General features: G+C 49.6%; 2 protein-coding genes across 2 annotated transcripts; both read right to left on the minus strand.

Moving 5' to 3' along the window:
* Positions 1-6,213, minus strand: HEMGN (hemogen). Its single transcript, XM_030969023.1, has 4 exons — positions 6,067-6,213; positions 2,394-2,487; positions 1,693-1,979; positions 1-569 (listed from the first exon to the last, which is right to left on the minus strand). Exons 1-4 carry the CDS (start codon positions 6,146-6,148, stop codon positions 460-462), a joined length of 573 nt encoding a protein of 190 aa, XP_030824883.1. The 5' UTR covers positions 6,149-6,213; the 3' UTR covers positions 1-459.
* A 6,967-nt stretch (positions 6,214-13,180) lies between these two features.
* SPINK4 (serine peptidase inhibitor, Kazal type 4) lies at positions 13,181-15,414 on the minus strand. The gene is made up of 4 exons (XM_030969332.1): positions 15,354-15,414; positions 14,357-14,391; positions 13,935-14,047; positions 13,181-13,235 (listed from the first exon to the last, which is right to left on the minus strand). Exons 1-4 carry the CDS (start codon positions 15,412-15,414, stop codon positions 13,181-13,183), a joined length of 264 nt encoding a protein of 87 aa, XP_030825192.1.
* Between the last annotated feature and the right edge of the window lie 11,091 nt (positions 15,415-26,505).

Raw genomic sequence — 26,505 nt, forward strand, 5'->3', positions numbered from 1 at the left:
ATGAGAAAAACTTTCAGACTAAAAATAATAGCTCAAAGGGTGGTGGGGTTTGTGAGGTGCAGTAAAAAAGCCCAAGCTGAGCTTCTCCAGCCAGCTAAAAATCACAATGAGTGTTAGCTTTGCAATGCCACTCACATTTATGCAAATAAGAAATTACTTTCAGAAACACAGGTGGATGCTGAACTGTACGACTGAAGTGTAATGTGGCAGAGCACTGGGAAGCCTTCCATGGGCCCAAGCAGAAGAGCCTGTTTGAAGAGAGAGCAGGAGGCTCATAAGCCACAGGCAACTCCCTAGGGGCTGCCTCTCTAGCCTGGAAGAAGCATAGAAAGCAGAGTGACAAGGAGAGTATGGGCTTTATGGCTCCCAAGAAAGCAGCTGCTCAAAATCACTGTGCCATACTTATTAAGTTTGTGAGGTAAGAGTAAAAATAAAAAATATCCCCAAATGATCAGAAAGTTAATACAGAATGCGTGGAATGTATTCGTTATCCTGGTGGTCATTTTCCAGAGGAGTATTCAACTCTTCTGCTATATCTGCTTCTGCTGGTTTCAGCACATCCTCTTCACCTGCAAGGCATGTAAGGGACAGATCATTTAGTACTGGGGGGCTCCCCTGTTACCCCTCTGTCCCATGTTAGAGCCTCTTTGGCCAGTCTCCTGCAATTGCCCAGAGACGGCATTAGGTGGATTGCCTGCTTTCCAAGGGCAGTCCCAGGTGTGGAGGGGAGTTGGAGAAGGTAAGGCACTGGTGGGTTTAAAGCCAGAGGCAATAACCACAACCCTGATGGTTGCCCATTTCAAGACCTCAGGGCTGGAGGCTGGACACCCACCCCAGAGCCCAGGATGCAGAATAGCTGTTTTCCAAGGCATGGTGGCATGACATGCCTTGCATCAACAGGCCTTTTCTTCCCCCCTGCACAGACATTGCTGGAAACGCCATAGCTGAGGGCCAGAAGCTTTAAATCTCCTCTGAAGCAGAAAATCCTTAGTTTTCCTGGTTTTGAAGCAACCTGCATCCTTGACCCAATGACTGCTAAAGTGAATGTACTCTACTCTTCCCATGCCAGATCTGGGAGCAACTCCTGCTGCAGTATCTGTAAATGGATTTTCTGAGCCCAGACACCAGCCTGCCATTCTGACCAGCTTAGTGCCCTCCATGCCTCAGTCCTGGCAGGTTTCAAAGGTGTAGTTGCCTGCAGACACCCACCCATTGTCCCAGTGCCCACTTTGCTCTCCCACCATCCCAGTGTCATCCCGGAAACTGGATGGACTGTGGACAGAGCATATCTTGACTTGGGCTCCCCCAACAAGCTCTGACCACAAAAAACCTCATCTTCTCTCCACAGAGAAGAGATCTTCACAGAGATATATCCCCCTGTGCTAATATGGCTCTTGGCAGAGCCACAGAAGTGTTCTTAGGACAAGGAGTTAGAAAGAACCAGGTCCCCATCCCAATGACTGACTAACTTGTTATCACTCCCCTGGACTCTGAGAGAGCTGTCTGTCCCGGCAGTCCCACAATCTCCCCACCCTTTCTCAGCTACCCAAGTTTTTGGGGTAGGGACCCATGCCCTGGAGATGCTGTAGGACTGTTGTTGATAAGGCGGGCACCCTTGGCCGACAGTCCTCAAGAGGCAGCACCGCAGTGCCCCCAGGCCAGCACGGGGCTGGCAGCTCTGCGGCAACTCACCAGCAGGGTCCAAGCTCCTGTCTGCCAGCTCCCCTTCCACTTCCACTGGTGGCATCCCACCGACCATGTTCTGGATGGTCAGCATAGGTGGCTGCTGTTGAAAGCCTGCTTCAGACAGTGCTGGCTCCAAGGGCACTGGCTCCGAGTGCACTGGCTCAGCCTTCTCCTCTGGGTCTGGCTGGGGCTCCACTGCCGGCTCTGACTCCAGGACATTCTTCACCACTGTCTGATGGCCCCGTCCTCTTTTGGCTCTTCTGGCTCTCCTTTGCTGTTCATTCTTATAGTCTCTGCCAGGGGATTTCACAGGGATGAATAGGACGAAGGACTTTCCCTTCTGCCCTAAGGCAGTTTGCTGGGTCCTGTGTTGTGAATGTGACCCAGTTCATCCTGCAGATGCTGCAATTCTTCAGCCCCTCCTCCTGAGCCCTGCACAGCAGCCTTCTGCAGCTGCACCAGTGGGCAGGAGCTTGGGCAGCAAATTCTTCCTCAGCCTCACATTATGATTGAGGTTGGCTTGCTACCCCCCACCCATCTCTCCCCCCAGTGCCTGTGTAGACCTTGAGCAGCTACTGGCTGCAGGTCACCTTTCCTCATTGAAGACTGATGGCTCTGTCCTTGGGTGAAGATGGAGGGGCTGGGCCATATCTGGGCTCAGGTTAAGTGCACCACAAAAGCACTATGACAGAAAAAGCAAGATTTACCTCATAACCCACTGAGCTGAATCTTTCTCCAGGGCTTCTGCTTTTCTTTTCCTGAGCAACTCCCGGTCTCTCAAGCGACGGGTTATGATGACATCTACAAGGATAAAACGAGTGCCAGTGTGACATTCTGATCCCTCCCTGCCTGGTACTAGAGCACTGATGCGAGAGACCATGCTCTTTTTTTGTCCCAAAGGGGTCTTAATGTGAAACCCCTTGAGCACTGTACTTCCAGCACAGCCTCAGTGGGGAGGATTTGATGACACAGCACCCAAAACTCCCAGGGTCCTAGTCTGACAATTACTCTAGATTTCCAGTTACAATTCCTTGGGGTGACCCATGTCCAATCTACTCCCCTACTGTAGGGATCTGGAGTGTGGTGCATTTGATCAGGCATCAGTACAGACTGCAAGATAATTCTTCATGTTTTCTCCATTGTTACGTTTTGTCCTAGAGAGCTGGAACTGTCACCACAGACATTAAGATGTTTATCTAAAAACCTAGGAGAAAGCCTTGACCCACAGAACAGACAGTCCTTCAAAACAGGAACAGCTCTGTCGGGGCAAGGATGAGCCAGAGGGCACAGCCTTACCCACACAGATGCTCATGTGCATTGGGCTGAGACCTCGTGGGGAGATGGTGATGCAACCAGAGACCAAGACAGGGCTAGTACACACTGCTGGGGTTGAGAAAAATGGTCCCAAACACCACACAAACAGCCTCAAGCTGGTCTGCAGCTGTGAGGAAGACCATGGCAGGGCCTAAGAAAGACTAACTGATTTGAGAAAGCTCCAATGCTGGCTTTATTATTTGGGCAAGATGTGCAGGTTGCATAGAGCCAGCAGCAGAGAGGAGCACTCCCCAGATCCCAGTCACCACGCCTTCCTTGGCCAAGGTAAGCGGTGTCCATTTCACTGGTTGCAAAGGGCTCCAAATGGCTTCCTGAGGCAAAGACCAGCCTAAAAAATGGTCTGAACTTCACTTCTCCACGTCTTTGTCCTAAAAGACAGCAATCCCTGATGATTTCTAGTGCAGACTAGCTGCGGTAGTAAAAACTTGTCTCAAATCAAGCAGCATGCTACCCGATTCCAGAAGACACAGGGAGCAACACTACTGCCCTGAGGCCTTGAGGGAGAGGGAATTCTTCCCAAAGGTACACTGAAGAGAACAAAAGAACTGATTTTCGTAGTTTCAACAAAACCCACACAAGTGGAAAAGCAAGACTATGACCTGTGCTCCTTCCAGATGTTATCGGATCTAGCTCCTTTCACAAAAAGCCTTGGCTGACACTAAAGTAGTGAAATCAGTGAAAAATTGTCATTTTGTCATTCTCTTGATCAGATGGTAAAAGTGTCAATGTGAGAAAGACCTCTGAGGCTGAACTGGGATTACAGGTCTTTTATCCCAGGTATTTATTTAATGCCAGAAAAACTGTAGTCCAGGACAGGACAATGTGAAACTGACAGCAGAAGCCAGTCTCTGCCCAAAGTAGGCTTTTACACATGACACGTCTGATAATTAATAATAATCTTACAGAAATTCATCTTGGAGAGTATTTATGTTGGTCTATGCTTCAATGTCCTCACCAAAGCACAGTCAACTTTAAAATTACATCTGACTGCCCAGGACACTGTCCAAGGAAGCTGAGAATAACTCCAAGACAAGTGGGAGGTTGTTCCCTGATATGAGGCAGTAACACAGACAGTAGGGCTCAGCCAGCAGGAGATGACTCTGCCATCCACTTAGAAAAAGGCAGTAAACTCCCTGGGAAGATCAGGTTACAAGTTGCAGTAGCAGGATCTGCACAGGGCCTTGGTTCAGCTACTGAAGTACATAATCCCTTGCACATCCCATCTGCAGCCAAGGCAATTTTATTTTCCTTTCAAAATATCTTGTGAGCTGTAAAAGCAATTTTAGCTGCTTGCAGTCAGTCTCCTTCCCAGTCCATTCTAAGAAAACACCCCAAATTTACTTCTAACTGGTCCATGAAAGCACTCCCACAACAGCTCCAAAGCTGTCACCTGCCAGCCCCAAGTAGGGAAGACCACAGTAAAACATATGCATCCTGATGAAAATATATTTACTAGAGGGCACAAATAAACAGAAATTAAATTAAAAGAGAAAAGAAAATCAAGCTATAAGAACAATGAGGCAGTACTGCCAGTCTGTAAAGAGAAAATCTACTGATGCTCTCTGAAGGACTTTATTTGAAAAGCCTTTTGTCATGGTTTGACACTGGCACAATGCCAGTGCCCCATGAAAATATACTTTTTTGGTGTTTGCTGTGAGATGTGACTAGGAAATAAGCAAAGCAGGCCTCTAGCTTAGAAAAAAAAAGGTTTATTAACTAAACTACAAAAGGAAAAAAAAAACCACACACACACACACACACACACACACACACACACACACACTTGGAAAATGAAAACTCTACAAAAACATTTCTTCTTCTCCCTACTACATTTCTAATACATCTTCTAAATTTCAAGTCTCCATCTATCACTCTGTAAATACTCAATTCCAGTCCATCAAGAGGAGAGGAGTCTTTCTTGGGGCCATGGTGACCTCTTCCTTGCATGCCCAGCGCTCTCACTACTGTGCATGGATCAGAGCTGCTTCGAGGGTTATCCTTTTAAGGGTGCTTTGACCAGTTCCAAAAAAAGCACAGTTTTCTCTCACTCTCGGGACCTCTTGTCCCCCCCATACTTGTCTACCCCCTGGGGCCGGGGGGTCTCCAAACTGAACCCTCTCAGTTCTGCGCCATCACCTCCCCCCTGGATGCAGCCTCTGTGTCGCGAGGAAGCACGGTTCTGTCCATGGCTGTACCAAAAAGAGTCCAGCAACCAGCTACTCCATCATCTCCTTCCAGCCTCTTCTTTACTCTCCCAGCCTCACTCACTGCTCCGACTGTCATTCACTTGCCCATTTCCTCTTTATCATTCACTCCATCTCCCCTCCAGGAAAGGTCCAAATGCTCTGTGAGGTCTTCATCATCCAGAAAGGGGTTAACAAACTCCTGCACTCGGCCAGGCTCCTTCCCTGCTGCACTCCCCCGTTCCCACTCCTTCTTCGCAGCCGATATCACTTCAAGGCCACAGGCCCGTACCGGCTTTCTCTCTCTCGTCTTCTGGCTGGGGGGGGGGCTGCCCAAATCCTCTCGGGGCCTCTCTCCCTCTGTCTCTCCTGGGGGGGGCTGCCCAACGCCTCCTGGTGCCCCCACCACCCTTCCATCTTGAGGGGTCAGGCCTACCTCTGCCGGGCCGCAGGTTTCTTCTCCCCCGCCCAGCTCGAAGCCGGGCAGGGGAGGCCTTGCCTCTTTGCTGGCCGGAAATCAAAGAGAGAGCCCAAGGGAGTGCTCTGCTTCTAACCCCTGTGTTCTCAGAGCCGCATCCACCCTCAGTGGCCAAGCCTGGTGTCAGTTTTAGAATCTGAACACCTATTAGCCTCTGGCCACTCCATTCCCAGAAAACCTGCTTCCTGTAAACCCACAACACCTTTATATGTGCTTTGGGATCTGGGATAACATGTAAAAAGACACGCATTCGCAGTTAAATGTGCATCCTCTACCCCCAAGCATAGACTAATAATTATTAGTTCCTTTCTGAGAAACATTTGGTAACAAAAATCATGCTCTCCTCTCTCCAAAAACTGAGGTTAGAAATGTTGTCATCATTACCTGGCACAGCATACTCCACACAGGCTGCAGAGGGTGGCAGGGAAGAGTCCGAAGAAGCATGGTCTTTGCCTAAACTCTCCATTGCTCTTTGCAGTTTTAATTAGAAAGCAGCTTAGTTCCCTGGAAACAGCATCTGGAGATACTGGTGCAGCATAAGGAGAGCTTGAAAAAAATGCAGACTGCCCGCCCCAAACCTCTTATCTGGCCAGGCCACTAGGAGCGTAATAATATTCTCCTTATCGGAGTGCAAAGGTGTGTGAGTCTCTGTCCGGAATCTACTGTGTGGATTGCAAAATATGTTAGTGCTTTTATACTGCAAATTATTCCACTTCAGATAGGAAATTTACACTCACTGCTGCTAAACTGGGACTCCAAAGCTCTCCTTTGTAGTGGACATGGCAGGGCAGGATGTGGCACTGCCTCACTGCTGCTTTCCAGAATGAGATGCAGGGATGTGTTGTTAGTCCTTAGGGACCCCTTGAGAAATGGGATACATGCTGTCTGAAGGTGTTTGCATAGGATGCTTGCAGTGCTGCTAGGAAGGCACATCCTCCAGCTCCCCTCACAGCAGGACTGGTTGCTTCACAAGGTCAGGATGGCTGTGTTGTCATATTCTTTGGAAACCCCTAAGGATGGAGACTGTCACAGTCATGTTACCTGTCCAAGAGCTGCACCAGCTTCCTGGGATCCAGACAGAATAATAAATCCGTGCCAGCCTGGCTGTGCATGTTGAGAACTTCCTAATGGTTGTTTGGCCCAGTCCCTGGTGGATCAGGACTATGAACAAACCACTTACTTCACTGATGAAGCAGGATGGCAATGGGCAGCCCCAGTAAAACCAATGGGAAGACCCAGCTGTTCCCTTGCCCCCATAGGATGATTTCCTTGAGTGGCTGTTCCTAGCTGCTGGTAGCCCCTTGCAGCCCCAGCCCTGCCTGGCCTGCAGGCTCCTGCAGGGACATCTGCAGGGCCAGCATTGCTGCAAAGGGGGAGCTGCTGCCTGCTACAACGGCTTCAATGCTGAGAACCTGTTCTTTGCTCTGTGGGAATGGCCAGGCCCCTAGATCAGTGCGTGTGAGATGAGGGGGTAATCTTGGCCTTTCCTGAAAACTGTCTTCATAGTTTCTTATGCCAGGGTAGCACAGAAAAGCTCAAGCTTATATTGTGTGTAACAACTCTGATGGACTAGAGATACCTCTTTAGCCAGTTTCTAGTGCACTCAGCTGCTATCAGCACTTTTGTCCATGAGACACTCAACCACTTACACGCTGGTTAGGTGCTAGTGCCCCTAATCCCTTCCCTCCCTGCCCACCATGAATTCAGAAGTGGTTCAAAGGCTGGTAGAAGGACTCGACGATGTGTCTACCCCCAGGTCCTCTGGGACCCGGCTGCCTTTCATGGCAGGGATGATCCCACCTCCTCAAGCAGTCTGAGGACTTGTCCTGAGTAAAGCAGCTCCTCAGGGATGAGCAGATCTGGCTGCCTCCAATCTTCGCCAGCCTCTTTTATTTTTAGTGTACATCGTGTACTCTCAGCAGGATCTCTCTCTAGGTCCCTGGAAGCTCCAGAGCTTGAAACTTCATGCATATAGATTTCTTAAGATGTAACCTTGGAGGTCTGTGGTCATCTCTGCTGCCATTCTTCTTATCCCCTGAGTTACCACTTTAGGGCTCCTGCCCTGTGTCCACTGCAGATTACATGGTACCTCCAGAGAGGTGGGGTAGTCTAACAGCCCCAAAAGAAGCAACAGGGTGGTGGCAGCAGAGCAGATATGGGAAGGCTCTGATATGGGAGGGTGGGCCAGGAGCATGGATGGCATAAAGAGATGTGGGGCTACCAAGTCATTCACAGAATAGTTTCTTGTAGCTCAGTCATAAATGAAGACAAGGTGTGCCAAGCTGGTGAGGGTGTCCATGTTCCAGCACTGTCTGAAGATGCAAAGCACTAGAGACACCCTGGTCATGCAGACATCTGGGAACTGTACCCTGGCAGGACACTTCACTATGCAAAGGCATTGCTTTTTGAGGGGCAAACATATCAGACCTTGAACACTGTTTCTGGTTTTGTGTCCCTCATTACAAAAAACACATTATCACAGAACCACACAATATGCTAAGCTGGAAAGGACACAGCAGGATCATTGAGTACAACTCTTGTTCCTGCTCAGAGCACCACAAAGTCACACCATGCACCTGAGAGCATTGTCCAAATGCTTCTTGAACTCTGACACAGCACACTTGGTGCTGTGACCACTTCCTTGGGGAGCCTGTTTCAGTGCCCAAACACCCTCAGGGTGGAGAACCTTTTCCTGATATCCAGCCTAAACCTCCCCTGACTCAGCTTCAGGCCATTCCATCAGATCCTGGCCACAAGAGTGAAGAGATCAGTGCCTGCTGCTCCTCTTCCCCTCACAAGGAAGCTGTTACTGCAGTGAGGTCTCCCCTCAGTCTCCTCCAGGCTGAACAGACAAAGTGACTTCAGCCGCTCCTCATACGGCTTCACCTCAAGGCCCTGCACCATCTTTGTTGTCCTCCTTTGAAACTTTCTAAGAGCTCAATGTCTTTCTTATACCCAAAACTGCATTCAGAACTGCCCCCAGCACTCAAGTTGAGGCTGCCCCAGAGCAGAGCAGAGCAGGACAATCCCCTCCCTTGCCTGGCTGTGATGCGGTGCCTGATGCACTCCAGGACACGGGTGGCCCTCCTGCCAGCCAGGGCACTGCTGACTCGTGTTCAACTTGCCACTGACCAGGTCCTTTTCCGCAGAGCTGCTCTCTAGCCTCTCATTCCCCAGACTATACACACATCCAGGGCTGCCCCATCCCAGGTGGAGAAACTGAAGTGCTTGGAGCATGTTCAAAGAAGAGCAAAGAAGCTGGCAAAGAGTCTAGAAAACAAGTCCTCTGAGGAGTGACTGAAGGAGTGAGGGTGTTGAGCTTGAAGAAAAGGAACCTGAGGGGACACTTTATTGCTCTCTACAGCTTCCTAATAGGAGATTATAGATGGTAGGGGTCCATCTCTTCTCCCACGTAACAAGTAATAGGACAAGAGGAAATGATCCCAAATTGCTCTGGGGTAGGTTTAGGTTGGATGTCAGGCTGCCCAGGGCAGTGGTGGAGTCACTGTTCGTGGAGGTATTTAAAAGATGTATAGGCATGGTACTTAGGGACATGGTTTCCTGCAGGACATGGCAGTTAATGGTCGAATTCCATGGTCTTAAGGGTCTTTTTCAAACTAAATAATGCTATGACTCTGTATTCTGGGCTGCCTGCAGCTGGTGTGAAGCATGGAAGGAAGGGTGGAAATCCCAGTGTGTTTCAGTGCTTTGCAGGAACTGGGCGCATGCTCAGGCTGTGGCTAACTCAGCTTCTCACACCAACCATCTACGTGGTCACCCTAAAGCCTGGTGAGGGCTGATAAGTGACTCTTGACTCAGCAAAACATTACCATAAGGCACTGCAGAGCCAGTACTGCAACTGTTCCTCCATTTCGTCTCTCCATTTTTTGAAGGGAGCATTTGTGAAAGAAAGAGTCACTGTGCCCCCAGGTTCTTCAGAGGTGTTTAATGGAATAGATGGACTTCAAAATCTTACAGAGCTGGCACTTGCATGTCTCAGGAGGGAAATCTCTACAAGACACTTGTCCCTTGAGTGTAAATTGCTTTAAATGCCAAGGAAGCAATTTCAGTATCCCACAGAAAAGTTTGGTAATGGTTAGCAATGTGGAAATTCGAGGCCCCACCACCTACTTTCAAGTTGTCTGTGCTCTAAAATAGAGGGACTGAGATGTGGCCAAAGCTGCACCCCCTTTCCTGCAGAGCAATTTGTGCAAGTGGGTTAAATTTTATGGCCAGTCTTGGTTACATGAACTGTTACAACTGAACACTTTACAGTGCGCCAAGTGCTACTTCCCTCTCCTTTCTCTCCACATTTCAGTTCAGCTAGCCCTGGGCCATTTTCACTGGTGTGTCCAGCTTTCTCAGTTCCTGAGTCCCTGGAAGACTTCAACTGAGTGTTCAGCAACCTCAGCATCGCCAGTGTCACAGACTCCTCCAATGCCATTGGAGCTGCTCAGAAGGGAAACATCACCAGCCTTGGGTACATCTCACCATGCCGCCACACAGCTTTCAACACAAAATATCCTGGGAGAGTTCTGTCCAAGGGACTCCTAGGGCTGGATCCTGCCATTGGCTGGACTGCTTTCACTGTAGACACCACACCAGGCTTTGGATCTATGTGTAAGTCAAAGGTCTTTGTGAGCCTCAAGGGTATCTGTTTGCCCTGTCTGGCAAGGCTACTGCAAAGCACTGTCCAGATACCTACATATCCCTCCCTGCAGTCATAGATGCAGCCCTGGTCAACATGGGCAGCTGGGGGAGCTGTGCTGCTGCCACTTTTACAGGGTGTCAGGGCACTTCTTCCAGTTTTGTCCCACAGGACAATGACAGAGAAGCAACTTGCAGGCTTGTCCTTCACTCCCTGACTTGAGGAAACTTGTCTGGTTGCAACACACTGCTCTGGGAGCACTGTGGGCTTCTCATTGCTCTGTGTGACAAACTATGGAGCCTGTGAAAGAAGATAATCCCTTTCTTTCTCTGCCTTGACTGAAGCATGAAAAGATGAGAAACAGACAGATAAATTGAATGGGAAAAGCGTATGCAAAAGTGCAAATTCATATGCATACTCTCTGGCACAGCTCAGGGCATTGCAGGCATCTGTCCACCAGCTGCCTCCTGAGTCTCACCTGACCTTGGCAGATGCAGATCTGTTGGGTTTTATAGTCAGGTTCTCTGCACCAGGCTGGTTTTGCACAGGCCCTGAGGTCTGTGGCAGTGTTCCATCACTGCCTTCACCTTTCCCGTGGTCTGCCACTTGTTTTTGAGCCATGTGAAATAAACAGCCAAATCCACAAGCCCCTGGGGAGGACAAGTATCTCTGAATTTGCTGTGTGTAGAATCAACACTGACCCTGTCCTGTGGCTGCCCATGCTTTGACCTTGCAGGTCTGGCCTATTAGTCTGTACTTTAGTTCTGCAATTTCTGAATAAGCACTCCACTTTGTGCTAGAGGCATGTGGTTTCCCTCTTCAGAAGAGCTTCCGGATAGTCTATGTTGTTTTTTCCTAGCCTCTGCACATAAATAGTCATGGCTCTCAGGGCATACACAGGGCTGCAGCCACTCTGCTGGTACAGCTCAAGCCATGGTGTGGGGCTGAGATCCTGCCCACCCCAGGGGAGAATGAGCCCCAGTTATGCTAAGCTGGGCATAGCCTTCCATCAGCCCTGGCAGAAAACTGGGATAGAGCTGCCCAAATAAATCCTGCCTGTGGCTGACTTGGCAGCAGCAGGAGCAGAAAACCTCAGGACTGAAGTGAGGAAGAGATCTGTGCTGCTCACTGTGGATGTGTTTTAGCCCTACCAAAGCCTTTCCCTATGGTGCAGAGGAGACAACAAGGTCTGCAGAGAACTGGCAACACAGAGTAGCACACAGCCAGACCACCTCTTCCATGCTATTTGGGGACTGGAATGGGACAAACAGCCTTGCAGAGCCTTGGGACAAATGAACAGGTAATAGCAGCAGCCACGGATAGGTGTCCCGTCCTCTGCAGAAGTAGAAAGGATTCAGGAAAGGAAAACAGGGAAAATCAAAGCTCTGGACAACCCGGAACAATTAGCAAGGCTAGAACTTTTCAGCCTGGGAGAGAACTTTCTAAAGAGAATAAAGATTTTGATGATAGCAGCTGCCTCTGGGACAGAAAATAGTGGATACAATCCGACTGAGCACAGCTGTTTTATGCTCCTCAATACTATTTCCAGCTGCAGCATTAAATCTGTCAGCAATGGCTTTGTTGTGCATTGTGGTGCTTTGGGTGTCCCACCTGGTGGCTCCGGCAAGGTGCAGAACTGGGTGAGAGGGTGAATTCCAGCTGACCAAGCACAATAGTCATAGTAGACACTGGCACATCTCCCAGACTCTGAGGATGGTCACTGACTTTGGGGAGCTCACTTGACCACATGGTAGACCCCAGACTCCTATCAGATGCCTGCAAATGAAAGCTGTATGGGATACTAGTATAGCAGCAAGTCAGAGCAACAAGACCTCCTATGGGTGAGCACAGACCTGTCCTTGGAAGGTTTCAACTCACCCTGAAACACTCTTCAAAGCTGATTCAGAAATCTCGGCTGGTAATTCTGTACAAATACAACATCTTGTGCGGGACTGAAATGACCTCAGGAGGCAAGCCCTGCATCAGCCCTCTGATCTCTGCCACTGTAAGCAAAGGGGGCCCTTGCCTGCCCAAGTTGGATGGCCTTGTTGCAGGTTTTTTACGTGCCAGGTGCTAGAAGTGGGAGATGAAAGAGCAGAGGAAGCCCCAAGGCCTGCTGATTCACGCTGACACTATTACCTTGGTGGGACTGAGCCCTGCCACAATCTCAAAGACGGCCCTGACACCAGGAGCCACCTACACCTGAAAATTCTTCATTTTGGGGTTTTTCTCAAGTGCTGGAGCAGACATCTGGGATCCCTGGTGTTCACCATCTCTTCTCAGGCTCTTTCCGTGCTCCCATGTGTTATCTGAGCTGATTGCTCTATGGAAGGCCTTAGATAAAAAGCAGAATAACATCTAACATGAGAAGTGCAGATGTTACTATTTTCAATTTACATCAGCTCTGGAACCAGTGAAACATTTTACTAGGGAGCCATGAAGTCATCTTCTCCCATGCCAGAGAAACTTTATTTTCCCTTCACTAAATTGACTCCTACAGAGAAAACACTGTGCTTGTTCAGCATCTTCTTCATCAGGATGGGTGCATTTCTTGCTACTCCCCATGACCTTTCTTGCAGGAGTGTGGGTGAGATAATACTCTGTGCAGTGCATCCCAGTTTCTTATGTGGATTTGAAATTTTTGTTTTGACTGTGCACTTTTAGTAGCCCTTGGTGGGAACTGGCTTATGCTGTTTTCCTCCAGCCATGCATAAAAAAAGTGCTGTTGAAATAAGATTGTGCATGCCATTTTATTATTCACCATAGTGCACACTTAAGTGTGCAATTTGCACAGAGCACACAGGATCAATTAATCACCTGTTTTTAGGCTCAGAAAAGTTATCAGAAAGCTCAGGTATCTTGACACTCCCCATCTTTCAAAATCCGGATGTCTTGCCTGGTTTTCCTAGAGTAATATAGGAAAAAAGAGTAAGAGCTCAAAATAAAACATTCCATGAGTCACACTTTGGCTGCATTTCATCAAATGGAATGGAGCTGACTATTACAAAATTGACCTGCTAATTCTCCTGTCTAAAGAGCTGAGGTGACTGCAACATCCTGGCTCATGGATGTGCCCTCCCAGGGCCTGTGGTACTGGTGGTGCACCTGCAGCTTGACCTGCTCACAGCAGGGCTGTCCCTAGCATGAGGTTATGGTGGCCATGGCTCTATCTGAGCCCCAGCCACCATCCCCAAGAATGGAGACCCCCCTCACAACCCTGTAGTGCACCACCAATTGGCTGGTGCCTGTGTCAAATTTTCACCCTCCTGGGGCTGCTGTTTGCCCCATGTTGTATTGCCTGCGCCAAGACGACTGCGAGTCCATCCCGTCTGCAACTGTAGACTGCTGCTGGATACCCCCAGGCATCCCCTTCCTCAGTCTGGCTGGGTACAGCTCCTGTGCACTTCCTTGCAGCTTCTCTTGATGAGCTGGCCATCCCTCCCCTCCTGCAGCCCAGCACACGGTTTGTTACTTGCCATGCAAGTGCAGCCTGCCATGGCTTTTCCCAGGCTCTGGGGAGCCTGAATGACTGTACTTCACAAGCACCTAGTTTCAGACAGCCAAAATTAGACCCAGGAGGTCCCTGCCAAGGGCATGAGCTTACATTTTTTCCACACAGAGCTGGCATTCATTGGCATAGGTGTTGCCATCGGTCCCACAGATGGGCAAGTACAGGAGGGGGCAGGCCTGCAGGTGAGCCAGGTCTTCACACACCGGCTGGAAAGGAGAAACCACAGCACACATTTCAGTGCCAGCAGCACCCATTTCTTCCCCCCAGAACACTCAGGCAGCAGCAAGTGCCACTGGCAACCTGATTCCCTCTGTCTCAGAGTAGTGCATGCCCACAGAGGAGCAGGGGCTGCTGAATCCCTCAGTGGGACTCGTGGCCTGGGCTTTGGTGTGGGTTTGGTGCTGGAACACCAGTTGCCATGAGGCTGGGGATGATTTCTGGGAACAGTCTTTCTCCCAGGCACAGCAGGCATGCCCATCTCAAGCCATGAACAAAGAAAAACAGAAGCCTCTTACCCTTCTCAGGCCACCCCCTTCATTCAGCTCTGCCCCTGAAAGAGAGTGGAGACCCATGAACGTGGCATTACCCATGCCTGATGGCAGAAGCACGAGATATTGACAGAGGATCAGATCCAAACCAAAGGGAAGGCAGGGTTGTGCAGAGCCCATTCAGGACTGAATCAACTCTGTGGGTTTCATGGGGGGGGGGGGGGTCGGTTTGCTGATGCATGCCACTCCCACTCCTCCCTGACAGCTGCACAGTACACAGCTTCCATCCACAGCTGAGCTGGCTGGGACAAAGCTGTGAATGGCTGTTCCCACCCCCTAAACCCTCTCCCAACAGCCCTCTCTCCCAGTTTCTGGGTCAGAAGCTCCAAGGAGCATCCAACACATCTCAGGAAATGGGAAACCATGCAATGCAGCATGTGGCATGGGGTATCCTCAGAGGGATGAGGCTCGGTGATATTGCACAGCTGGACAGCTGCCACCTCTAGGGAGAGTAGCATTTGGTGGGTTCCTTTTTGTCAGGCAAGCAGAGCAGTAGCAACAGTTCACAGCCCACCTGTCCTGTCCACAAATGTCCTAGGACCATGAAGGCTCACACACAGGCAGCTGCAGCACCACCACTACCTGCATGTAGGTAGCTATAAACAGGTGCTTCCCTCGTAAATACGCTGAGCACATACTGTTCTTGCATAGCCTTGCCAGTTTGCATGGAGGCAGGAACTGCAGCAGCTGTGGACTCTCCCAGATCACTCCCAAGGGCAATACACTTGATGAACCAGCCTGTAACCCTTGCCATAAACTGCTAAAAAGGAAGGCATGGTATGTTTGCTCCAATCCTTCTTCCTTACCATGCTGTCACTGTTTGTTTGCCCTAACCTCACCTCCTCCCCAAACCAGAATTTCTGGATCTTTCTGCCCTGTCACGCATTTCCCTCCATCCCATTATACATCTGCCATTGCCAACCCATCCCCGATGAGCCAGCCTCCAGCAGCAGAGCAAATTTACCTCCGGCAGCAACCAGAGTTGCCATTGCTGCCAGCAGCAGCAGCAGCTCTCTCCCAGACATGGCTAGTTCACGCAGACCTGCTCACACACCTCACTCTGCTCGTGGCTGCCTTTTATAGAGAGGAGGGCACAGCCTTATCTCTGGAATGCTGGGAAAAGCAGTGTTTTGCTCCTGCTGGGAGCAGCTGGACTGTACACCCTAAGGGATCACTTAGGCACTCTCACACATAAGATAAACTTTCCCCTGAAGCTTCCCACTTGTCAGCTTCAGGTGGCAGCATTGGAGGCTGCTTTACAATCCCTTTGCACTGTAGTCAGGTGCTGTGGTTTGACACTGACCCAACGCCAGGCAGCCACAGAAATCACTCATTCACCCTCCCCTGCCGCAGCTGGGCAGTGGAGAGAAAAATTACATGAAGGCTTCATGAGTTGAAATAAAGACTGGCAGAAAACACTCCAAGGGCAAAAGAGGCTCGCCTTAGAGGTACAAACTGAATTTATTACTAACAAAATCAGAGGAGGATAAAGAGAAGTAAAATAAGCCCTTAAAAACACCTTTCTTTCTCCACCACCCTTCCCTCCTTCCCACTGACAGCACGGGAGACAGGGCGTGGGGATTTTGGTCAATTCATCACCCGAGGTCTTCTTCTGCTGCTCTGCGAGAGGAGCCCATCCCTTGTGAGACCATGGGGTCCCTTTCCACGGGAGACAGTTCTCTGTGAACTTCTCCAGCATGGCTCCAGTCTCACAAGCAGCAGTCCCCCCAAAACTGCTGCAATGTGAGTCCCTCCCACAGACAAACAGTGCTCCCAAAACTGCTGCGGTGTGGGTCACTCTTCCACAGGGTGCAGTCCTCCAAGGACAGGCTGCTCCAGCCTGGGGCCAGGGCCCCTCTCTCCACAGGTCTCCCACAGGGTCACAGCCTCCTCCAGGCATCCACCTGCTCCAGCATGGGCATCTCCATGGGGTGCAGGTGGATCTCTGCATCCCTGTGAATCCCCATGGGCTGCAGGGGCACAGCTGCTTCACCATGGGCTGCACAACGGCCTGCAGGGGAATCTCAGCTCCAGTGCTGGAACCCCTCCTGCTCCTCCTTCTGCACTCACCCTGGTGTCTCCATGTTGCTTCCCTCACATGTACTCACCTCCTCTTCTTCTCTGGCTGGAATTAACACTGCATGCCACATTTTGTTTTGATTTTCTTATTAAATCTGTTATCACAGAGGTGTTACCAACCTCTCTACTTGGCCCAGCCTTGGCCACTGGCATGTCCATCCTCAGAGCCATCAGGGATTGGCTCTGCTGGACATGATGGAAGTTTTCAGCATCTTCTCACCGAAGCCACCTCTGTCGTCCCCCACTATCAAAAACCAGGCTATGCAAAACCAACACTTCAGGGTTGGGCAATGCTGCTCTTCTCTGCTTACCCCAGCCAGCTACTTCTGATTGTATCTCACCTAAAGCATCCCTTCAGCCTTGCAGCTGCTGTTCTTCATATGTGACAGGTATCTGCACTTGAGTTGTGAGACTAGACATAGAAAAGCCAGGAAATTCAGGCTGATTAGAGTGGTGGCACTGTGGCATTGTCCCATGAGACCCAGCCAGGTGGATACTCAGCTGCCTGACGCACTGGTCAGGATCTCAAACACAATGGGAGGCCTGTCACTGTGCTGCAGCAAGTCCACACAGTCGCTGGGTGGGATGGGATGGGATGAGACAGGATGGGGGTGCAGAGCGTCTGGAGGGTACAAAATTCAGCTGCCTGGGGGCAGGGAGCTGCAGGTGCCGTTGCTGCCTATGCTCAAAGGAGCCACATAGTCAGAGGTGGTTTAATCTAACGTAACTCCACTCACCACCTTGGCTGGAGCCGAGATTGCCAGAGCAAAATTATCTTTATCATAAGATTCAGTGTGTTGGAAGGGGGCAGTGTGCATGGATGCCCAGATTAAAAACACAGAGGTGGCATACAGAGCAGGGAGAGGACAGGGAGGCTGGAGATGATCCTCAGTGGCAAGAAACACTGTCTTTTCAACAAGAATCATGACTCTAGAATATCCCAGCTGCTTTCCCTGCAAGACTGGATGCTTTATGTCAGGGTGAGCATTCTTATCTGCTCTTTCTCAGAAGCTTTATTTTCTACATCTGTCCCCACTTTCCTTTGGTGAAAAAAAAATCAGTTGGTGAAGGGTGAGGGATGGAAAAGAGGACCAGTGATCATAAAGTTAATGCAAGACCAATGTTGACTAAAAACTCCTTTGGGTCAGACTTATTGAAATGAGGTCTGGACCAGAAGGGACAGAGAGCCACCTTCCCCATGGGAGCAGATGGGAGTTATCATGTGCACAAAGGGTGAGCAGGGGGGAGGTGCCCTACAGAAACCACTGGCAGGCTGGGAGAGCTCCAGGTGCACAGAGCACACACATTTGCGCTCGCTCAGGATCTGACTACAACTGTGCTTAGGATGTTTTTCCCCCAGAGGAAGATACACGCTGGCCCTCTCTGTCTGAGTCAAAAGGGGACAGCTTGAGCATCCCTTGTGGCCACAGAGCTATGGGCCCTTCCAGAGGCTGCTGGCATCCTTCTACTGGAGATCCGTTCGTGCAACTCAGCAGGGCTGTGACCAGGACTTGGGAAGTGGCAACGTAACCAGCTCAGGGTTCCCCTTTCAGAGTCATTCCTCCACTCTGCCAAGGCATCTGCACACATGTTTTATATTCCCTCTTCACAGAGTTGACACAGTTCAATAACCTTTGGCTTTCATTACTATTCCACTTTGGAAATCCCTCAACTAAAGTAAATATTTAACTGCATTAGCAGTTGTTCCCAAGGCACATGGGGTCCTGTTAGTCTTGTTTAGTCTAGTACAAGGGAGGCCAAGGGGGATCTGATAGCAGCCTACAACTGCTGGAAGGGAAGATGATGTAGCCAATCTCTTTTTGGTGGAGCCAGATGACAGAATAAAAAGCAATTGTCACAAAGTGCAGCCTTGAGATGATCAGGTCAGGAGTCAGGAAATAAGCCTTACCCCAAAGGCTTTACAACGCAAACCAGCAGAGAGGTGGGACATCTCCATCTCAGCAGGACGTGTACCTGACCAAGCCTCACTGTGCTCAAGGTTTGTTGGGTGAGCCCTGAAGGACCCTGCCACCAGCAGGTTGGGTCCATGGGAAAAGCAGCTGTTGGTCTCCAGCGCACATGGATGTATGTCTATAGATTCACATCTGGCAAGTCTGATCCTAGCCAGCACTCAACAATATGAGCAACACAGAGCCCCCTCCTGCAAACTGCTCACCCACCAACACACTTCGCAGCTCCAGATGAGGGCTATCTTGGGCCTCTAAAGTCTTCTCCAAAGTTTTTACTACCAAGAAAAACATCCAAATGCTGATTGTAATGCCTCTGGTGCCACATCCACTGCCTCTGATTCCAAGAATGGCCTGGTTCTCTGGTCATGCCAGCAGCAGCACAGGAGCAGCAGGCTGGGGCTTTGCTGCTGGGACACGTTGTGTGCTCCAGATCTCTCCCCTTGGATAGAGGGTGACAGGAAATGTCTGCTTCCCCTCTGTGCTGGAAGCACCAAGGTCAATTGGGTGATACAAGCCTTGATCTTCCTCCACCTCATTCCTCAATGATATTCAAATTCCAGCGCCTTCACAAAGCATATTAAAATGATATGCTAAGACATGACAAAGGGTAAATGACCTCTTGCAAACTGTTTTTGTCCTTTCAAGCTTTTCTGCCAAGCACAAACTTGCAACTCTTAATGAAAGTCCCTGACTACTGTACCCCTCAAAGAAGAGGTGGGGAAATTCTTCCTCAGGTGGGGCAGGAGGTTTTCTGGTGGGTGCTTCCCTCACATTGGAATTGGCTGTGGAGCTCCAGCTGGCTCTGCATTTTCTCCCTGTATCTACACCAGCAAGATGGTGATGTGGAAGGCTTCAAGACATAGGACGAGGAGATGTGGAGGCTCTGGGCTTGCCTGAGGAGCTGGAGACCTAGTGTCACCACCAGCAAGACACACAAACTCTGCTGGAGACAGTGGCAACAAGTAAGGAGACTTCTGATTCTGAAACCAATCTTAGGTCTGCTCCCTTGCAGCGCTGTCCCTGCCTCTGTGCTTGTGCCCACCAGTGGTACCCACATCCATGCGCTCATCCCGGATTGCTGATCACCCCGTAAACCCTTATCACACCTGTGCCCTTCGAGGGGGCTGCAGCTCTGTTTGCAGGCCTCCCCCCCGAGTGGGCACAGGCGGCAGCCGGCCAGGCCGCATTGCGCCACAGCGCTCTTGCCCCATGCCTGCCTGCGGCCTTATCGCCGGGTGGCCTTGGTGTCGTCACCGCTCCACCAGCACCTGCCCCGTTTCCTTGCTGTTGTCTGTTGTCTTTCCTGGATTTCATGGCTGTTCTCGGCCTTCCCACGTTCTGCACCTATACTGATATTTTAACTCCTGCTCTGCTGCTCCTCCCAGGGCTTTGGCGTACCCGCAGACACCGTGGTCCCACAAGTACTGCAGTGCCCTGAGAGAAGAGTGCTGCCTTGCTTGTGCAGCACAAACCAGAGTCCACCATCCACCCTCCTGCTGCACAATGGGCCAAGGCAAAAAGTGGAGGGCAAGTGCCACCCTCATTTTCATCTTTAGCTCACTCCCTGCGTCTAGATGGCTTTTATAGAGAGGATAACAGTCTCTGTTCTGTTCCTCTGACCACTCTGAGGTCTCCAGACAAGTAGGAGAGAGAAGGAGCAATTTGTTCTCCTTTGTATGGAAAAAAAAAAGCCAAAAAAACCAAAAAAAATCCACCCAAACAAAAAAAAACCAAAAAAGCCCAACCCCCACAAACAAACCAACCAAACAAACAAAACCCAAACAAACCAAATCAAAACCAAAACCCAAACCCAAAACTAACACCAGAGATGCAAGTGATCACCAGAGGTTTGCCCTTGGATATACTGTGGATCCAAAACTCGACACCTGAAATCTCACTCTGTAACTGGGGAAGGAACCAGCCATCATCACTTCCCAGCAATTTTTCCAGACTTTCAGGATCCAGAATACATCTTTGGCCACCTTCTTCCTTTTTATTACTGTGAGTAAATCCTGTGGTATGTCAGGCAGGTATGTCAGTAGTGTTCATTATCTTTTTTTTATAGAAGAATTGCCCTGTGACACTTTCAGCTGGGAGAACACAAGATTGTGAGTACACAGACCAATCCTGACTGCTGGCACTCTCACCAGATGCTGTTTGAACCATAAATCTGGCATCAATCTGGAGAAGACTAGAGCTTCCTGCCTGGCAAGGCTGTTAGAGTGGACCTCAGAAGTGCAACAGCCTAAGGGAGTATCCATTGCACGCTTTTTTCCCCATCTGCAGCTTACAGCTGTAGCTGGGCAGAAGTTGCTGCAACTTGCCCTGATCCATGGGCACCCACTTCTCTTCTCCCTTGTGTTGACCACTGCCTGTTCAGATCTCTGTTCTGCAAGACATGCTCTGAATGCACCCACAGTCTGCAAATGCTCTGCAGCTCCTTGGCAGCTTAAGAATGGCTTTGACCTGCATTTTTCCACACGCTTGCACTTGAGGGCTCAGTGACCAAATTCCAAGTGCAGCAGATAAAACAGCAGAAAACCACAGATTTACTTTTTGCCCAGTAAATGCTTGGCCCGAGGCCCAGCAAGCCCCAGTGCTGGTGTCAGGGATGGGATGAGGCTGTGTGACTGGGCAGGCTAGGCAGAGCTCCCTTGCTGCTGCAGTACTGCCCCTCCTGCTCTGAGCTGACACAGATAACCTGGGTGCTGCCAGCAGCGGTAGGTGTGCTGTCTCCACCACACTGATGTTCAGTCTTGTTTATCTGAGAACTCACACCCACCGTAATATACAAAACAAACAAACAAACAAACAAACAACAAAAAATTAAATTTTTGTCTCTTTTTCCCCAGAGTTTGTTTCTGAATGAATAAATCTGTACTGGGCCCCAGTTTTTTATACCTTCTAAGAACAGTGTTTCTAATTCCATTTTGTGTGGGACTGAATGCTGTCATCAGCCTGCATTTAGCACCATGCTGGAGAAAAAGGGGTAGTACATATGCCAGCTCCCCCCTTCAAAGTGACAGCTGCTCTTGGTGAGTTTTTGAGGAGGTGGCCCCTTGACTTCTGCGAGAGAGGCCTGGTCTTCCCAGTCTGCCAGTTGCTGAAGTCCCTGAAGGTACCCCAGAGAGAATCAATGTAATAAGGGACACAACAAGGATGCAGTAGTGTAAGAGAATTGGGGAAGTCTTTCTTTTTCTCCTTGCATTTTGAAGGGATACTGTTCTGTGATGCTGCATTTCCATAGATCTTCAGCAGCAGGGTCACCCAGCCATGCCTGGCCACCTTTCCACATTGCCACTGGTTGACATTCATATGTCTCCACTCTCTCCTACACATCTGCAGGCACAGCATCCTTCTGAAGAAAAAACGGGGAATAAAATACTCTCTAGTGTTCTGTCTATCCAGTGAATGTGCAGCCACACAAACTGCTCAGCACTTCCCCATTAGTTAAGTTGCCAGAGAAGGAAGATGCAGGTTTACACATTGACTCTAAGAGCAGAAATGTGTCCTTAATGTTGCCTGATACTTCTGACTTCAGAGCCCACCTACTGTGCAGGTGTTATTTTTTTCCAAATGACCTATTTACTACTTGGGTATGTATGAATTAACACCAGGAGGGAGCCACAAAAAATACCACTGAACAGAAGGGCACCAGTCACCCTCAGTGAAACCCATTCTGTTTCTTGGAACACATTCCTGCAGCATTTGCTTTCATTTCTCTTAAAAGCCGTAGACAGAACTTGGTAGCCTCCAAGATATCTCATTTGCATTGAGACAGCAATATCCTCTGTAAACTCATGGAAGTTCTGTTTTCTACTCCAACACTGCGATTATCTAGATGTGTACTGGCAGATCAGAGCAGAACTAGAAGAACTGAAAGCAACTTACTCTTAAGTAGCCAGATGCTAATGAAAAGCTTTTCCTTTGGGAACTGCCAGGTAAAATCAGGTCAACAGTGGGAAAAACCCTACCTTTGAGTATAACTGCCATCCCAGATTCTCCTGCAGAAAATACACTGCCCAAGGGTCCAGCCAGCTCCTGGTGCCTCTGGACAGATGTTATTCTTGCTGCTGTCAGTCCAGGGATACAAAGCAGTGACTAGAAAAGAAATACACTGCTGATAGGCACAAGGGCTGAGTACCCTTATAACAAGTGGATTTGTGTGATTGATTTATTAAATTGCTTTGACAAATAATCAGGCATTATGTTAGGCACTTCAGCAGGAACCCCCCAAACCAACAGAAGATGAGCAAGGAACTGGGAAAGTGCAGCAGTAACCAAATGTGGTCTGGCTTTAGAGCCAGGTTTTGGCAAGGTCCATTAACCTTTAACCTTATTCTAGTGATTAGAAAAAGTTGTGTATGACAACAAAAACCCCAAAACAGATAAAGAAAACTATCAAATTAAAAGCTACCAAAGACTGAAACTGAGAAATGGTGTGAGACTTTCTTCACTTAGATGAATGCAGCTGCATGTACAGAACAAATCTTCTTGCCTGGTGATGAGCTTCTCTGCAGAGGAAGCTATTTTTCGTCCCTTGTTCTCCTCAACCTACACAGAAAAAAAGCTTTGCAGGCACCTCCTTTTGCTCTGGCAGGCCTGACTCTATGCCTTGTGCAGAAAATTTCTGTCACTTCACCTCTGAGGCAAGCACACAAAATGGGGCCTGAGATATAGGACACAGCTTAGCACCATGTGGTTAAAAAGATGCAGAGCTTACAGGACTGGATACAACTGAGAGGAAAGAGGGAATAAGCCTGGTGTGGCTGGGTAAAGAGGTACAAGCTCGTGTATTTTTCCTGTCACAACTGTGGGACACCCTCAGTCCATGACAGGACCAGCCAGCACCATTCAGGAGGTAAGGAAATTGGGATTAGGAATTGGTCTGTGTCCACATTTGCTGTATCAGGGCTGCCTGGGACCCTTCCCACTGTGCAAAACCAACCACAAAGACAGTTCAGTGCTGGTAGCAAAACTGTGCAAAAGGACTTCCAGGTTTGTAAGATGATTCAAGTTTCTTTGTTCAAGTGTTCAAGTCTTTATTTCAAGTAATGATCATTGCAAATTGTAGACAAAGCTTGTGGCCTGGTTTCTCATGAAACTTTTTCCCATGGAGACAGTGCTGCTCCTGATTTGACTTTTCTGGGCTCTCAGCAAAAGGCAGCTAGATGTTGCAATTGGATCTCCAGAGCTTTCTGCCTTTCTTCGCTTGTTCCTTTGCTGCTACCTGTCCATCCAGATGAAGTCATCCCTTCCCAATCCTCCTCCTAAGCCAGCGCCCGGGCAGAAGAGCTCCTCAGCTCACACAGGAGCAAGCAGGGGGATCCCGGGAGCAGGGGCTGTGCTGTGACACTCAGGCTCATGTCCCCGCAGCAGGGTGACCTGCAGGCGGCCCGGAGCCATGCCCTGCCTCGGGGCCCTGCCCTGCCCCGCGGAAGTACACTGCTCTGCCCTGCTGCCACGGCAGCGCTAGGAAAGAGCCGAGGAATGTGCCTGAAGGGTGCCGGGCAGGGATGCTGCCCGCCCATCACACAGCATCCACACATCACTGACCCGGAGTCAGTGGTAGAGGGAAAGGCACTGGGGACAGCCCTGGGCTTCTGCAGGCCTCAAAGAGAGCAACAGAATAAAAAGCATAGAACGATTTGGGCTGAAAGGAACCTGTAAAAGATTATCTAGTCCAACCCCCGGCTTGAAGAGGGGGAACATTCACTTGGCCAGGTTGCTCTAAGTGCCATACAAGCTGAGCACTTTCACAAATGGGGCATCCACAACTTCTCTGGGCAGCCCGTTACAGTGTCACACCACCCTCACTGAAAAAAAAAAGTTATGTCCTCATGAACAGTCTAAATCTACACTCAATTTGATAGCCTTGTCCCTTTTCCTGTTATTATAGGCTCTGATAAAAAAAATCTGTCCCCATCTCTCTTGTAAAGCCCCCTTTAACTATCAAAAGGCTGCTCCCTAGAGCCTTCTCTTCTCCAGGCTGAAAAACCCCAACACTCCGAGCCTGTCTTCATAAGAGAGGTGCTCCAGCACTCTCATCTTCTCCGTGGCCTCCTCAGGACTACTCTCTACACAGGTCCACATCTTTCTTCTGGGGACCCCAGAGCTGGACACAGCACTCAAGGTGGGGCCTCCCCAGAGCAGAGTAGAACCACCTCCCTCAACCTGTTGGCCACAATTCTTTTTATGCAGCCCGGGATACAATTGGCTTTCTGGGCTGCAAGCACACTGAAATAAATAAAGACAGAACAAATTACCAATATCATTAATCTGGGTTACTGCAGTTTTATACTAAGGAAAGCTATACCTTATGGAAAGATATCAGATCACTTTAATAGCTCCTGTAAATCCAAGAAACAAGGATGTCCAAGAGGGTGTGTGTCCTCCAGCCCACACTGCTGGAGAGGGACCATGTTTCTGTCCTGCTGGCAGCCCTGGAAGCAGCCTTTCTGTGGATAGAGCTGGGCTGGATTTTCTGGGGTGCTGCACAGTGCCTGGGCTCCCTGCCAGTGCCCAGGAGCATGGTGCCAGCAGAGGACACCTGTGACCCAGGGTGCCCTGGCACAGACCCCCACACACCCACAGCTCTACTGCCACCCACCACTCGGCAAAAGCCCTCTCCATCTCGCCAGGTCCCAAATCCTGACAGTATCTTCTGACCTCTCCTCTTGCCTCCTTCTTGCCCAAGCCGTGCTGATCCCAGGTACCACTTTCATGCCCTGGGGATGTGCACTGCATACTTTTTATTCTTTTGAGTGACCCAGGGCTGTGAGCCTCAGTCTAGCACAATCCAGGTCTGCTCACACATGTGGGGCCTGCTCTTGTCCCATAGATGCTCTGGGCTGCCACAACCACACTGAAGAGCAGAGTCACAAGCCCAAACTCCCACTCTTCCTGGTGGAGCTGACGTGATGCACGCTGAGCTTGGAATAAGCAGACAGGAGGGCTGCTAGGGGCTGTGCCCTCCCTGGCCAGAAAGGGTCCTGTGAGGTTTGACTCAGAAGGGCTAGAACAGCTACTGCACCTCCACTGTCCCGGCCACCTTCAACTCCACAGGAGCACACACGCAGATGGGCCGTGCTTTGCTGTGGGGCACTGCATTTTCATGTAGACACGTCCCTGCAGGGCTGGTGGTGACCACGCACTGCTCTTCAGCTGAGGAGTGCTTGCCCAGTGGAAATACATGGTGCTACTGCTCTGGTGAAAATACTGACCCCAGCACATGAGCTGGCTGACTGAGAACCTCCCATCTGATTAATATTCACATTGTTTCCTGGATTCTGCCGTGCTCCTTGAGAACTTTGCTTTTCTTCCAGGAATATGGGGCTTGTAACTTTCTTCCTCCTCATACTTTTATGCCTAACTACAAATGCCTAACTACCTAACTACCACATTACCAGTGAACTTTCACTCTGTTGCACCCTGATGGCTTGTTTCAGCAGGTATCCTAGATGTTTACAATCTCTTCCAACTGCCAAGTTTGATTAGAATCAGACTTACAAGTCATTAGGCATGATGGATGGACAGATGTATTCACGTGTAGCAACATATTATAGTCAAGCAGTAATTTTTTTGTAGTGAGAAAAAGACTGAAAATTAACTTTTCCAAAAAAGAACATCACAATAAGATGAGGTCGAAGTGGACTGTGGTGTGGCTGGAAAAGTGAGATCTCCAAGGACTCCTTACAGGTTGGGCTGGAGTGTAGACTGCAACGGTGAAAAGCCGGAGAGGGCTGGCATGCAGTGTGAGCAACCAGACCTTGCACAAACACATGCTCATTTTTACTTCTCCTGTAAGGCCTATATTTCTCTTTCCTCACTCATGGCTTCATTAGGACACCTTACCTCTATGTAAAAAATAGGTGTGCAGTTACCTGCTTGGATCTGTAAGTCTGTATTTACCATCATTGCACGCTTGAGTGGTGCAGAGTGTGAATGATCCCTTCCAGCAACAGGGCCTTCTTTAATCACAAAGCCTTTCTCTACTTCCAAACGTATGTTGAGACCAAGCAAGATAGTGGTCCCATGGAAAAAAATGGCAATGTTTTTATAGGATTC

Source organism: Camarhynchus parvulus, chromosome Z (genome assembly GCF_901933205.1).
Source record: "Camarhynchus parvulus chromosome Z, STF_HiC, whole genome shotgun sequence".
NCBI classification, from domain to species: Eukaryota; Metazoa; Chordata; class Aves; order Passeriformes; family Thraupidae; genus Camarhynchus; species Camarhynchus parvulus.

Bases quoted from the DNA above. Each gene is read 5' to 3' on its own strand.
- SPINK4 (XM_030969332.1), bottom strand. From the start codon at position 15,414: ATGTCTGGGAGAGAGCTGCTGCTGCTGCTGGCAGCAATGGCAACTCTG. The intron at 14,048-14,356 runs GTAAGAGGCTTC...TCTCCTTTCCAG, and splicing joins AAGGGGGTGGCCTGAGAAGG to CCGGTGTGTGAAGACCTGGC. The intron at 13,236-13,934 runs GTAAGCTCATGC...ATATTACTCTAG, and splicing joins CAGCTCTGTGTGGAAAAAAT to GAAAACCAGGCAAGACATCC.
- HEMGN (XM_030969023.1), bottom strand. From the start codon at position 6,148: ATGGAGAGTTTAGGCAAAGACCATGCTTCTTCGGACTCTTCCCTGCCA. The intron at 2,488-6,066 runs GTAATGATGACA...TTATCCTTGTAG, and splicing joins TGTGGAGTATGCTGTGCCAG to ATGTCATCATAACCCGTCGC. The intron at 1,980-2,393 runs GTAAATCTTGCT...ATCCCCTGGCAG, and splicing joins TCAGCTCAGTGGGTTATGAG to AGACTATAAGAATGAACAGC.